At 50.8% G+C, this 14,911-nt stretch overlaps 1 protein-coding gene across 6 annotated transcripts in view; it reads right to left on the bottom strand.

Annotated features, from left to right (window-relative positions):
* Nucleotides 1-629: 629 nt before the first annotated feature.
* Nucleotides 630-14,911, bottom strand: part of IRS2 (insulin receptor substrate 2) — a 30,633-nt gene continuing 16,351 nt past the window's right edge. Inside the window, exons 2-5 of one of the 6 annotated variants that reach the window (XR_009691401.1) lie at nt 7,887-8,001; nt 6,575-6,635; nt 5,831-5,990; nt 630-3,069 (exon numbers count right to left, since the gene is read on the bottom strand). Coding sequence is in view for 2 of the 6 variants with exons in the window: in XM_061133688.1 (XP_060989671.1) it covers nt 3,039-3,069; nt 6,575-6,635 (92 nt within the window). In the remaining 4 variants the exon portion in view is untranslated. The remainder of the gene's footprint in view (nt 3,070-5,830; nt 5,991-6,574; nt 6,636-7,886; nt 8,002-14,911) is intronic. The other 5 variants (XR_009691400.1, XR_009691403.1, XR_009691402.1 and 2 more) reach the window with 5 other exon arrangements.

The raw sequence follows: 14,911 nt of genomic DNA on the forward strand, positions 1-14,911 counted from the left end.
TCGGGCACGGACTCAGAGGGTGTGCTTCTGCACTCGAGTCCTGGTCCCACCCCTCCTGAGCTCTGCCCCCACCCCAGGAAGTCCTTTAACTGTTTTGTGCCTCAGTCTGCTCATCTGTAAAACGGGACAGTGATTCCCACCACCGAAGTTTATTAGGAACCATGAGGGAATTAATATTTGCCCAGCATTTAAAACAGCATCCAGGATTCCCCTGGTGGTCCAGGGGTTGGGACTCTGAGCTTCCACTGCAGGAAGCCGGGGTTCGATCCCTGATGGGGAAACTAAGATCCCTCATGCTGCACGGCCAAGAAAATAAATAAAATAACAAAAAAAATCAAGGCAATAAACAAAATAACGAAACAGCATCCAGTATGCCTGCAATGACTCTACGCTCGGTAAAGTGAGTTTTTTGTTGTTGTTGTTTTCTTAATACGTCGCCTTTTCATACACGTTGTGGCGTGGGCGGGGCGGGGGGGTTGTTTCCTGGTTTCCAGAATACAACTATTAAATGAAGATGTAACAAAACGTTTTTAAAGAGCCAAATATTTACTTAATGACTCCGAACACCAGAAGAATGGCTTGATGTCAAATTCATTATCCACACAGGAAAAAGCATCATCCAGGCGGTCTTCATTTCATAAATAATGTATTTTATTGTATTGCATATGGCTATTAAGGAGAGCATCCATGATCAATACAGACTAAATACAATGCACTAGTCTAGTTCCGTGGAGTCTGGTTCCCAGCAGTGCCATGTCGGTCCTTCTGTACAGCGGAGACAGTGGAAGACAGCAGGAGAAGTCAGTCTTTCGTCATGTCACGACAGCGAGAAATATATTTAACATCTTGATCTCCAGAAACAATACGTATCCCCCCAAAAGAAAACACTGTTTAATAACTGTTAAAGTTTATATAGCAAAAAATATTTTAACTTTAAGGTAAGTCAGGCAAAATGTACAAAGACCCAATATACATTGTGAAGTTTTAACAAACATAACATTTATACATTTTGGTTCCATTCTGTAAACTAAATTAAAAATGTAAATATTGCATATGCCTTTTTTTTTTTTCTTTTTTGAAATGTACAAGATAGAAGAAAATTTAGTATATTATCAACTTTTTTATGTCGCTCGTTTGAAGCGGCAGGAGGAACATGACCACGGGGAGGGTGGCAGGACCACGTGAGGGAAGGGGAGTCTGACGCTGCATCCAGCAGGGTCCATGTCCAGTCCTGCAGGGAGGGGCGGTTTCCATAGCAACTCCATCCATCCCGCATCCCAGAACTAAACCAAACCTTTAGGACACTTTATACATCTTTTTCATAAAGTCTCTCTATATACACACTGAACATGACCTTCAAACCAACATCAGATGGTCTGTGCACGGCTGTGGTGCGTGATTCCAGAAGTGAAACTTGAGAAGCTCTCAGGGAGGTCACTTTACATTCAACTTTGTCTTGCGATACAATCCTCTGTTCCGAAAGGTCAGCGTAGAAGGAGAAAGACGCTTGCATTGCGATTAAATATAGGTTTAAGACATCGAATCTTTTTGGTCTTCCTCTAGAAAAGCCTCATTTTATGAATGCATTATTCTATACTGATATATATCTATATATTTATATATATTTTTTTCTCCCCCTACCATCCCACCCCACCCCCAAAAAAAAACCCAACTCGTATCTCCAACGAATTTGCGTAACGTCTATAGGACTCTCAGAGAGGCACTGAGGATGGGCCCGTGGGAGTGGGGGCGCCTAGAGCCCCCCTCGCCCGCGTGTCAAGGGAGCGCAGAGGTGAGCTGACACTCTGCAGGTCAAGGGCGGTGGCTTCTAGGGACTCCCTCGGTGATCGCCACAACACTGATATTTCCAGAACACTGAGAACACACGAAGAGGGGTCCCCTCGTCGGGAACTTCTCTGACAAGTGACGTGCACTGTGAGATTGCTTTGCTTCCCCTGTGTCCCAGGATGCCTTCTTTATCAGGTCCTTTTCCGTTTTCCTGTCTCTCTGTGTCTTTGTCGTCGCTGTTTGGGGCAGCCTCATGGCCCGACACGAGTGCGTCGTCATCAAGATAATACATTTTAGAAGAGACCTGCCCAACCCTTGACCCCTGTCTTGGAACGGCTCGCATGCCTACGTGAATTTTTGGTTAGAGAAATGCAAGCTCAAGGTTAAGGACGGCAGAGACATTTGAGCTTGTCAATAGGATCAAAGGCGTCTGCAATCTGAAGTGCCTACATAAACATCTACAGAGAGAAGCTTGAACAAGTCTCTTAAAGGTAAAAAGAGATACTCAACCCACACCCAACCCCGGCCTTCCCAGACCCCGCCCCTCCCACCCTCCCCCACCCCATACAGTTGATGATTTGCAAAAGTAGCTTGCTTTCGTTACATATAATAATTATTATTTATCCATCCATCTTCAGAGTCCAATCTCGAGTTGCATCTCCGTGGAGAGATGTCAGTCCCACGCGGGGGCTCTGTGTGGGAGTAAACACATAGGTCCCTGGGCTGGACTTGGATGAGCAGCTGTGTCCGGGGCTGGGGGATAAGGCAGATGACCGCGCTGGAGACTCAGCCAGCAGAGGGGGACTCCCCCCCCCACCACGCCGACCCGGCTTCACCTGGAACTGAGGTAGGACGGTGGTAGTTTTGAGCGGATGTCCGTAAACACCAGATTTTACCACTTGAACGCGAGCTGGGAGAATCTCCTAGCATGCTGCGGGATACATCTGCTGCGTCAAAACGAGGGCGAGGAGAGATAGAGAGACACTGGCCACGACCAAGACTGTCCGATCTTCTCGTGAGTCACTCCTTCCACTCATGTTGAAAACCAAAACACAAACCGCGAGAGGAGGACTGCACCACCCCCTGCCCCGGAGACCGGGGCAGACGGGCACGTCTGCGTCTGACTGGGTCACAGGTGCGTCCACACACGACAGTCGCTCAGATCCAAAAGGAAATGGCAAGCAGCTTCCGATGTGTTTTTAAAAAAATGCTGAGCATCTTCTTCCCATGGTTTTCTGTGATGCGTGTCGTCACGGGGGTGAAGCTGGATAGGTCTTCACTCTGCAAGAGGAAGCAGACGCATCAGTGGGCTTACTGTGCGCACAATCACCCTGGGTGGGGAGGCGAGGTCCCCTCTTCCCCGTCTTTGGTCACTTTTCAGGAAGCGATCCACTTTGGGAAGCAAACTTTTACTCACTCCACTTTCCTAGAGACAAGCTCGATGGGTAAAACTCCCACTTAGTCTCCCTGGAAGCTGGGCTGATGGATTCACAGTGTGCTAGTGAGATCCAGCAAGTGAGGGTCCTATTTTCAATGCAAGAAAACCAGCCAGGATTCTCCCCTTGGTGGGGAGAGAGGCCGTGTGACCTGGCCAGGGCCCCCTCACCGCCCGGGGCCCAGACCTTCCTGGCGACAGAGGGGGCAGGACCAATGCCTTCCTCACGGGGCTGTGGAGACAATGAAAACCTCGCCACGTGGCGCAGCATGCTGTCAACCACACGGATAGCGTGAATGTGTCACAGCAAGACTGGGGGAGAACTAACAAGTCCACACGTTTGCCCCAGGGAAGCCCTGCTCATGGATCCTCTGCCTGTTCCTCGTCCAGTTCAGGTCAGTCGCTCAGTCGTGTCCGACCCTTTGCAACCCCATGAACCGCAGCACGCCAGGCCTCCCTGCCCATCACCAACTCCCGGAGCTTACTCAAACTCACGTCCATTGAGTCGGTGATGCCATCCAGCCATCTCATCCTCTGTCGTCCCCTTCTCCTCCTGCCCTCAATCCCTCCCAGCATCAGGGTATTTTCCAGTGAGCCAGCTCTTTGCATCAGGTGGCCAAAGGATTGGAGTTTCAGCTTCAACATCAGTCCTTCCAATGAATATTCCCTGTTCCCAAAATGACCCTAGATTTCAAACCCTCCCGTTACACACTCCCTCCCTCTGCCGATGACCCCCTGACAGTGACCTGGCAGGATGCCCACCAGCTCCTCCGACTGCGTCCGCCCTTCTGGGCTGAGAGACTAAACTTCCTCAACTTTTTCCAAATTCCCTCAGCTCACTTCTGCTGGCTCCTTCTCCAGGGGACACAGCAACCAGGAAGACTGACTTGTCGCAGCACACCGCCTCTTTTCGGCTCTTAGACAAAAACGCCAGGCTGAGTACCCCTCCCCCGGTCACAGGAGCGCCCGGCGGGTCACGCGCCGTCGTAAACAGAACAGTGTCGTCCCGCGAGGCTGTGAGTTACTTAACCAGCATCTCTGCATATTACTCTAAAATCACTTAGAATTCTAATGATCGGTTCTCACCACACTCCCGGATTTACTTCTTCGTACCATCTACTGTTTTTTGTTCATCTTGAGCTCTGAGGGCTAATCCCAGCGAGACGGAAATGTCCAGGGTGTCCCACGGCCGAGAGTGGGCACCTGCTCTGTAGCCAGGCGATGCCCAAACCAGAGCCGGCATAGACGCTGCTGTCCACCCACAACATAAACACTGTCACTTTTCATGACTTAAAGTTCCCAACTGGTGCACTGGGAAGACCCAGAGGAATCGGGTGGAGAGGGAGGTGGGAGGGGGGATCGGGATGGTGAATACGTGTAAATCTATGGCTGATTCATATCAATGTATGACAAAACCCACTGAAATGTTGTGAAGTAATTAGCCTCCAACTAATAAAAAAAAAAAAAAAGTTCCCAACAATGTGGTATTTTGAGACAGTGCCACTTTATCTTATATTAAAAAAGGCTTATGTCTTTTAAGAAACCTAATAGGTAAACTACTCGGAACATGAAATGTAATGGAGAACAGGGCCCCAGAGTTCCTCCAAAGGAAAGGTGTGGCTCCATCTATTTCAAGTTCTCAACTGAGAACTTGAAGGTTTGCATCCCTTAATTACACAGGCAATTGTCAAAATCTACCTGAACTACCGAAGAATTGATGCTTACGAACTGTGGTGCTGGAGAAGACTCTCGAGAGTCCCCTGGACTGCAGGGAGATCAAACCAGTCAATCCTAATGGAAATCAACCCTGAATATTCATTGGACGGACGGATGCTGAAGCTCCAATCTTTGGCCACCTGATGTGAAGAGCTGACACGCTAGAAAAGACCCTGGTGCTGGGAAATATTGAGGGCAAGAGAAGCGGGCAGCAGAGGATGAGACGGTTGGATGGCATCACCAACTCAATGAATATGAACCTGAGCAAACTCCAGAAGATGGTGAGGGACAGGGAAGCGTGGCGTGCTGCAGTCCAGGAGTCGCGAAGAATCTGACACGACTGAGTAACAGACGGAACCACCACCTGAGCTGCGTCTCCCCCTAAATGAGGCTGCACTTCGTCAATCCGGCCCTGACTGTGGGAAGAGTCCTGTGGCCACCGCAGAGGCAGTCATGACCCTGTGGGTCACACTTCCAGAGAGAGTTCTGTTCAGAGTTTATTTTTATACTAATGATTAGCTAAATGTGGCTAAATCGTCTTGTGTTAACACTCAACCCCATTACCTTGAAAACAGCTAAGCAAGTAAGTTCTCTAACCCCTCAAACTCTAAACACACATTCACTGAGGGTTAACACTTGCTGAAAAACTTACTTTCCTTTACCATCTGCAGATTGACAGGGCCATGGACATTTCTGCTCTGTTTTTAAGGGTGTTTTACAGCTATGAACCAACTCCTGCCATTAGAGCGCCATCAGCTCTAATCAAGTGAACGTGTCACTTCCTTGAAGCACACAGCACAGAGCTGTCAGAACTTCAGTTTCTAAGCGTCAGCCTTCTGAAAGCAGAGCACTCGGGGGCCAGAAGTGAACTGTGTATTTATTCCCGGTGACCTTTCAGCCTTCTTCCCAATTCTGCTCTTGAGCGGCGCCTCCGGGAGGCTCGTGGGAGGATGAGGAAGGCGGTTCCCGCCGGAATGGGAGTCACAGGACGGCTGTTTCCCGGCAGGGAAGCAAGGACCTCTTTCACAGGTGCACTGCCCTCTGCAGACACCTGCGTTCCAAAGGGGGATGCTCAGCTGTGGTCCCCAGCAAAGGGAGAAGGCGCTCTTCGAAGGGCACAAGCGCGGGCCGTCAGCAGCCCAGGGACACGGCCAGAGGTGGGGACAGCAAGGAACAGGGCTCCCCAAGACGCTGAGCCGACAGCTGGGCAGCCCCAGGCTTCCAAGGAAAGGCAGGGGCAGGGGCATGGTCCTGCACGCGGCCGGGGGAGCCACGAGGATGCGCGCACACACCACACACGTGCCGTCACAGGGAGCGGGGTGTGCTCACAGCATGTGGGGAGGATGTGGGCAGGCTGAGGCCAGAGAGAGGACAGGCGTCAGCTCAGAGACGGGCATCTGGGTGAGAGGTGTGTGGCGCTTCAAACGCGGATGCATCCAAGCATGTGGATATGTCCTGGACCGAGCCAGCGGCACCACGTGGGCGCTAGCTGTCTCCCGCTGGGCCAGACAACAGCGGCCCCGGAACACCTCCGGTCAGGGCAGGGAGCCTCCGCATGGCCCCCCCGAATGTCAGTCCAGGCCGCCCACCCATGTCACCTGCTGCTGAAACCCTCGAGGTTCACCCCTGACTCACAGGGCGATCCTCCTGCATGTGCTCTGCCAGGAATCCTGACCCAGGATCCTCAGGAGGGGACCTGCGGAAGGAAGGTGCAGGGACCGCTCAGGGGATGTGCCTGGGATACAGGGCTCAAGTGCGCTGAGCAAGCAGCCTCTCTGCACTCAGGGGAGCATCCAGAACCACCCTTGGTCCTGTCGCTCCTTCCTGCAACCCGCATCCCGCATCCCACATCCCGCATTCCGCAACCTGCATCCCAGGGAGAAGGGTCCAGAAGCAGGACCTGAGTCCACGGCTGCCACGTATTTATTTACTTCTGAAAGTGAAAGTGTTAGTCGCTCAGCCATGTTCGACTCTGTGCGATCCCATGGACTGCAGCCCGCCAGGCTTCTCTGTCCATGGGGACTTTCCCAGCAAGAACACTGGAGTGGGAAGCCTTTCCCTTCTCCAGGGGATCTTCCTGACCCAGGGATCGAACCCAGGTCTCCCGCATTGTGGGCGGATTCCTTACCATCTGAACCACCAGGGAAGCTTAAAATCGCTCCTCCCCGTGAAAATTAGCCTGGTTCAGTCAACTAGGGAGGAAAAAAAAAACCCTCTAGATCATCATCCCTCAACTTTATTAACTATGGATTCCAGCAAAACTGTATTTATTTTATTATCCATGTTAATCCTACTAGAGGCAAAGAACAAACAATTTTCTGATCTCTCCACACTGCCAATCATAATATGAGACACTCTCTGAACTGAGGGGGTGCAGGGGTAACATGAGGAACAAATGTGGCCAGGACCACGTGCTACCCAGGAATACAATCACAGAGCAACATACGCTAATTCTGACTCTGCTCCTGGAGGTAATGCGTCTAGGAACAGTGGAAACTTACTGACGCACGTTGAACTGGTTGTATAATTACACGCTGTACTGCTCTGAGCTTAGACACTCCTGTGTAAAGAGACCCATTCACAGAAGCATCGATCGAGAGCTACTTGATTAAAAAACGAAGTTTCAGCAGAAAGACTGAAGCTGTTCCACAAGGCACACCACACAGCCCAGCCACGCCCACCTCCTTCTTTTCACTGTCACTGGTGACAACTGGCATCCACGTGACGGATACAGTCCTTTCAGTTACTGTAAATCCCTGGGGACCAGGGCTAATTCCGCCCTTTCTCCTCCATTTAAACGATCAACCAGAATGCAGATGAGCACAAGTGTGGTCAGCAAAGGCCCACCTCCAATTTGCTCTATTTTTTAGAGAAAGAAAGAAAAAGGAAACATATCACTGAAAAACTCTGTCCTTGAGTCAAGCAGGGGAGCCGCCAAGCCTCGGACCTGGACACACGTCACACCACCACCAAGCAGGCCTTCCAGATTCCACGCACCGTGGTGGAAAATGTGGTGAGCGGTGGGTCGAGAAGTTTTCAGAAATAAATCGGGGAAATGTGCTCTGGCAAAAAAAGAAAAAAAAAAAACCTCAAACAGCACTCTGGAGCATGTTCTGACTCACGGCTTTTTAAAGTGATTTCCTGTGATTATTTGGGTTTGGATGTAGACAAGAGTCCCGTGTAGACCCCCCTCCCAGGCAGGGACCGGGGCCTCCCAGGGCTTTGGTGAACAGCAGTGCACCAGAAGGAAAGCAAACCCAGGCGGCAGGTGCGCACGGGTTAGTGTTTTCAGGCAGGCCTGAGTAAGGGGCAGCACGGACACGTGTTTGCATGACAAAAAGGAAACATTATACTTCTTAAAATAAACACTTATATTTCCAGTAGCAAACACAATTAAAAAAGAGCTAAACCCTCTGGGGAGCCCAAACATGTCCTAGAAGTTCATTGAGACTTCTTATGACAAACACGGAATGATGAGAGAAAATAAACTTTTCAGTTACATGAGAAATTCCTAGAAAAGGCAACCTGATAATTCAGTATCTCCCCACTTTACTAAAAGCAAAAACACTCTTAGGATATACAAAAAAAAAAAAAAAAAAGTAAGGTTGGGTGTGATAACAAGCAAGCCAAGGATTCTAAGAAAAACGGTTACTTAAACTTTGCAAGTTGGGGGGGGGGGGAACTCACAAGGAAACTACGGAAGTATGGAGTCTTCCAGGACAAACGGGTGTGGTCAGTGACTTGATCAACCCAACTTGTGGAAGAGCTAGAACCTTCTGGAGGTGAGCTCATCATCTCCATGGACAATTAAAATCATTTCATCCCAAATGCTTGTGATTAAAGGCATTTCCTGGCATCAAGTTGCAACTTGATATTAATGACACAACAGGAAACAGGATGAGACAACCAAGTGTTCACATGAGGCTGGGGTTAATAAAAGGCGTCTCTCCTCTAGCTCGTGTTTAATCCTGCACATGAGACCTTCATCACCGAGGACGAGAGCAAGCAGGCGTCCTAGACTCTGCGTGTGCACGTGTGTCTGTGTTAGTCACTTCAGTCATGCCTGACTCCTTGCGAGCCCAAGGACTGTAGTCCACCAGACTCCTCTGTCCCTGGGATTCTCCAGGCAAGAACACTGGAGTAGGCTGCCATTCCCTTCTCCAGGGGATCTTCCTGACCCTGGGCTCAAACCCAGGTCTCCTGCCTTGCAGGTGGATTCTTTACCAGCTGAGCCACCAGGGAACCCTGGACTGTTTGTTAACACACTTCAAATCCCACCCCCCTTCTCAATTATCCACAGCAACTCGGGTGAACTTCACAGTGAGTAGCCTGCACTGGCTTTATGTCCTAATGCTTAAGTGTTCATTCCTTTCCTGTTTGTTACTTGAAAGCCTGATGTGTGGATCCTATAAGCTATTCTTCCAAGGCAAGACTTTTCCAACATGACAGGGTAAACATTACTGATTCTGCGCCAAGTCTCTGGGGCCTCAGATAGTAAAGAATCCGCCTGCAGTGCGGGAGACCTGGGTTCGATCCCTGGGTTGGGAAGATCCCCTGGAGGAGGGCAAGGCAACCCACTCCAGTATTCTGGCCTAGAGAATCCCCACGAACTGAGGAGCCTGGTGGGCTACAGTCCATGGGATCACAAAGAGTGGGACATAGCTGAGCAACTAAGCACTTGCTTCAACTCCAAAGACCCAAAAGGCAAAAATGCCCCTGAACTGTCAGCAGACCCTTCTCCTGCACGCGTGCTCAGTCGCTCAGTCGTGTCCCACTCTTTGTGACCCCGTGGACTGTAGTCCACCAGGCTCCTCTGTCCGTGGATTTCTCTGGGCAAGAGTACTGGAGTGGGTTGCCATTTGCTCCTCCAGGGGATCTTCCCGACTCAGAGACCGAACCCATGTCTCCTGCATTGGGAGGTGGATTCTCTATTGCTGCGCCACCTGGGAAGCCCAGACCCTTCCCTTATAAATTATGAAATGTGAGGTCTTTTCTAGGTAAAACCAGATGAGAGAGCCTCCGTGACTTGCCAGCAGCCTCGGAGCTAATTGGCAAGAAAGGATAATCCTTAACTTCTCCCAGAAGTCTCGTCATTGCAGCACCGGGGACACGGCTGCCCCTTTCTGCAAATAAAAGACGGGAGGGCCTTGGGGAGGAGTCAGGAGGACTCCTTTTGGGTCCTGGAGCCTAAACCTTTACATGCGACCATCAGCTGTTTGTAAACTCCCCCAGGAGACGGAACCTGCAGATGGTGGATCTCCGCCACTTGGAGTGCCTGGACCACCTCCTACCCGATACTCAGCGCGTGCCTGTTAAAGTCCTTCACGAAGCGCTGATGAGTTCAACAGAAACCAAAGCCCACTTGGTTGGTGTCAGTTCTACAGGCAGAAAAGCGGAATAAAAATCTTCTCAAGGAGCACAAAAGGGACTCAGGACTGTCCGAAGCCCAGGAGAAAGGAGTGGCCTTCTGAGAGAGAGGTCAGCAACGCACGACCAAACCTGGCTCTTGCCCGTTTCTGGAAATGAAGTTTTATCAGAACGTGGCCCTGGTCACCCACTCAGACGCAGCCCCGTTTCTCATCCTCAACGGTGGGGCTGAGTGAGGGTGACAGAGACGTCATGGCCCCGGAACACGAGGACGATGAGGAGGGGAAGGAAGGGTAAATTTGTGAGAGTTACAATGCATCTCCCTCTGTGTGTTATACCTCGCGGGTAGCCCCTTGGAAAACTACCTGCAAGCTTATGTGCTTTCGAGATCTGATCCCTCCACGTACAGCCTGCTATCCTGTTACAGACCCTTCTGAGAAGGAGGGAGCAAGTCACAGTCATTTATGAAGCCACCACGCTCTTTTGGAAGCGGTTTTCCTTACGTGTCTATTCGATGTTTCATGAATAACAGCAGAATCGAATAAATCGGATTATAACTAAATATATCCTACAGTACTGCTCTTTCGACTCGAAAAGAAGTTACATACATTAGACCTGCAACTCAAAAAGGGTCCAAATCTCTTCTCTTTCTTGGGTCATTTGAAAATGCAACTCTAAGTATTATGTGTCTGCCCTCGAAAACAATAAATGTTAGTTTGGGCCAAATGATAGAACTTGCATTAAAATTCCAACTATGCAATGATGGTACAATTCTTTCCTTAGCTGTATTATTAAAGTACACTATAAAAATGTTAATACCATGTCTAGGTGAAGTTCTCAAGCCTAAATACTATACTTTTTTCATAAAGTGGAAACTATATATATATCAAACCTAAATACTACAGTTTTCCTATAAAGGACTTTCCTGGTGGCTTATCAATAAAGAGTCTGCTTGCAATGCATGAGACCCGGGTTCAATCCCTGACTGGGGAAAATCCCCTGGAGAAGGACATGTCCACCCACTCCAGTATTCTTGCCTGGAGAATCCCACGGATAGAGGAGCCTGGCGGGCTACAGTCAATGGAGTCGCAAGAGTTGGACACGACTTAGTGACTAAACCTACCTACCTGTAAAGTGAAAGGAATGTAGAATAACAATTTATTCAAAATATAACCATCCCCAAATATCCTGTTGTTACATAACATTTCAAATGAACTGTTCTTTCCTTCGGATATTTAAATATTTAAGAGTTTCTATTAGGTCTTTTATGTTTTATAGTTTGATTCATTTTGTTTTATTACTGAAACTGAAATAAGCATTTTCCGGAAATCTGAAATTATGCCAAACACAACTCAAACCCCCTCTAAAATATCACTGAATAGGAAACATACTTATGAGTATAGTTAAAAAGATATACCTTCAGGATTCGGAAACTCTGTTTTTTATACTTACGGATGGTGCAAAAACTTGGGAATGTATTAAAAATAGGAGCCGTGAAAGACTTATCATATGAAAAAAAAAGGATTTAAAGAAAAAAGGGGGAACATATCCTGACCCACCGCCACCCCCCAGCCAGTGACCTGAGCCGTCTTCCAGCACTGGACACAGACTGCGGGGGCCTCAACAGTCTCAGCGTCCAGACTGTGGGTCAATCTCCCACCGACTACACATCCCTGACAGGGCGGCCGGCTCCCTTTCTTGGAGGAAGAATCCACCCGGCCTTCAGGCTGAGATCTAGGCTCTGCCTACAGAGGGGAGGCCACGGGCCCCCAGCCAGGCAGCCCCACGCTCCGGAGCCTCGGGGCACATCTGCCATCGTGGCCTTTGGTTCATTCAAACCTACACCCGTGAGTGACGTCACCAGCAACTGCAGCTTCGGGCAGCAAGTAAACAGGCCATGAATGCACAAACACGCGGGCAAACAGCTCCCGGAAAAAAATGAATAAACTTGTTTTCACTGGAAAGGAGCAGAACAGAAGCAGGATTGTTTTTTGATGGGGGGTGGGCAGGGGGTAAGTCCGGGCTGTTTGAAGCGAACGTTCTCGGACGCAGCACAGAGTGCCTTGCTCAGGCGCCTTCTGCACGCCCCGGGCATGGCCCGCTCGTCTGGGCCGAGGCCCCCGCCAGGTGGGCCACGGGGCCCAAGACCTCGGTTCCCTTGGGGTCACACACAGCCGCGCCCCCCAATGCAGACGAACATCTCAGTTCCTCTGTGGCCAATGAGAGCCACTTACAGCCTGATGAAAGTACCCGATTGAAATTTCAGTTAACAAAAAGTGGGAGATGCGGAGTTTCAGAACACCTTTATCAGGTTCGTTTACTGGAAACAAACAAAAAAAAAAAGGGTGGGGGAGACAGCAGCTGATGGCCACGCCTTCCCAGGGAAGAGGGGCCGGGGGAACCCAGACTCCGCTACCCCCTGGTCTGTAGATGACCGCCCGCGCCCTGCCCGGCTTCACCTGCAGACATCAGCTGCCTGGCCGGCCAGGTGAAGCTGCCGGGTACCCTCGTCAGCCCACGGGCCACGGCGTCTTTATGTCTTCAGAACTGGAGCCTCGGCTGGCAAACCTGCTGGGAGACCTATGGAGCCCCGGCACAGCCTGACCTCCACACAGCTCTTCCTCCACCTGCTTGCTGGGAGGGACCCCATTCACCCGGGCCCCTCGGGAGAGCCGTGGGAGCCTGAAGTTGGAACTCTGGCCCCCGGCCCCCCCTGGAGGGCCCAGGGCCACCAGCTGTCAGACACGGAGCAGGGAGGTGCCTCCGGGGGGAGGACGGCAAGCGCGAGACGGAGGACACCCAGTCCTGTCCAGACGGCACACAGACGGGACCAGCTGGGACAGCCGTGATCACAAACCCGCTCCCCTTCCCTTCTCCCCTGGAGAGAAGGCAGAGGGCAGGAACTCACACCCAGGCACGCCAAGACAGCGTCCCAAGCCGCTGAAGAGTCACAGAGAAAACGCGGGGAAGACGATCAACTCAGTGTAAAGACATTTCTTACAGTAAAAGGAAGTGCTCATCGATGTTAACACATCCCTGGGCTCCAGAAGCTGGGCAGGAGTTCTCTACGACTCCCGAGAATGGAGGTGGCTCCCACCCACCTCTGCAGGAATCAGAAGGACGCACGCGACTACAATCATGCCCCAAGATTACACACACAGGCCCTTCCCCCCAGCGGAGCATCGTGCAGACAAGGATGCCCCATCCCGGCAGATCCCTTCCGCCTCGTCACACTTCACAGCTTTACGATTTTGTGACACTCGCTCTACATGAATTAAGATAAAATAACTTATTTTCTCCATCATCCTTAGAGGGCAGCTGGCCATTTTACAATTTCTACTTGTTGTATCGAACTGAACGTGAACTCAACAGGAGGCTTCACGGTGTCCTGACCCGTAACTGAGAGGAACAAGAGTAAACCTGCCCACGCGTCAGACGTGTCTGACAGATCTGACGAGAAGACGCATGCATCCAGTTGTTTCCGAGTCTACGCGTGCCGTCTGCCTGCAGGGCCGGGGAGGCAAACACCGAGAAAGAAACACAGCCTCTGGCCGCATGTCCCCCGCCGAGACCCCGGGCGCTGGTCACAAAACTCCCGACATGCAAACACGCAGCTTCCTGCCGGGATCCCTTACCCACTAAATTTTCTGGAGCAACTTTATAAACCAGAGACATCAAGAGGCCCACGCGCGTAAGCATGTTTCCTAAGATATACACTTGACAGAGGAAACGGAATTTCATCCTTACGGTCTAGGATGATGTCATGGCAGCCCCTAGGGGAAGAAATAACGACTAATACAGATGAAATAAATAATCAGGATGACATTGTCGCTTTTCTCTTGTTGAAATGGGCGAGGTTCGTTAAGACACTTCACTCAGACCGTTGCTTTCTTACGCATTTAAGAAAAATTAAGTAAAACTCAGCCTACATTCTAAAGATAGACTTGAATCCATGTTAAGTCCTTAAAAGTCAAGTAAGTTACAAAGAACCACACATGAGACTATGTATCAAGGATGCGGTTTCCTCGAAGACAAGCTGAAAGGAGGGGAGGGTCTTTCCCATGTGACTCACTAGCTTCTCTTGGGCTCTGACACCCTCAGCTCCAAAATCACCCCACCAGCGCTTTCCTCTTCGGGTCCCATCTCCAAGAAATAGAGGTAATACTGGCTTATCTACCCCTTTAGTTTCCCAGTCAGCTGAGGAAGGAAACCCATTTGCTGCAGACCCTGAGCCGGGGCTCCTTTCAGGATGGCACACCTGGCGGATGGATGCCCTGGGGAGGAGGGAGTGACCGACCCAGGTTTGCAAAGGAGGGTCCCGGGGTACCGAGGGGACACGGAACCCCAGGCAGCCTGAGCCGCCCGGAGCACCGCTCCCCACCGCCCGGCAGAGGCTCCCCGGGGCCCACCGACCGCTGGACCCCTTCCCTCTCGGGTGGTCCCTTTAAAAAACAAAAACAGGGGCTTCTCCTTCTTGGAGGGCCTACTAAACATGTGTTACAAATCCTAAGGCGCTTCCAGACGCGTCTGCGCAGCGGAGTACGCGGTTCTGCGGCTGCGCCCGGGGCCCTTGGCGCCACTGCTCACCCTGCGACAACCGCCCCC

This window comes from Dama dama, chromosome 30, assembly GCF_033118175.1.
Source record: "Dama dama isolate Ldn47 chromosome 30, ASM3311817v1, whole genome shotgun sequence".
Lineage (NCBI taxonomy): Eukaryota > Metazoa > Chordata > Mammalia > Artiodactyla > Cervidae > Dama > Dama dama.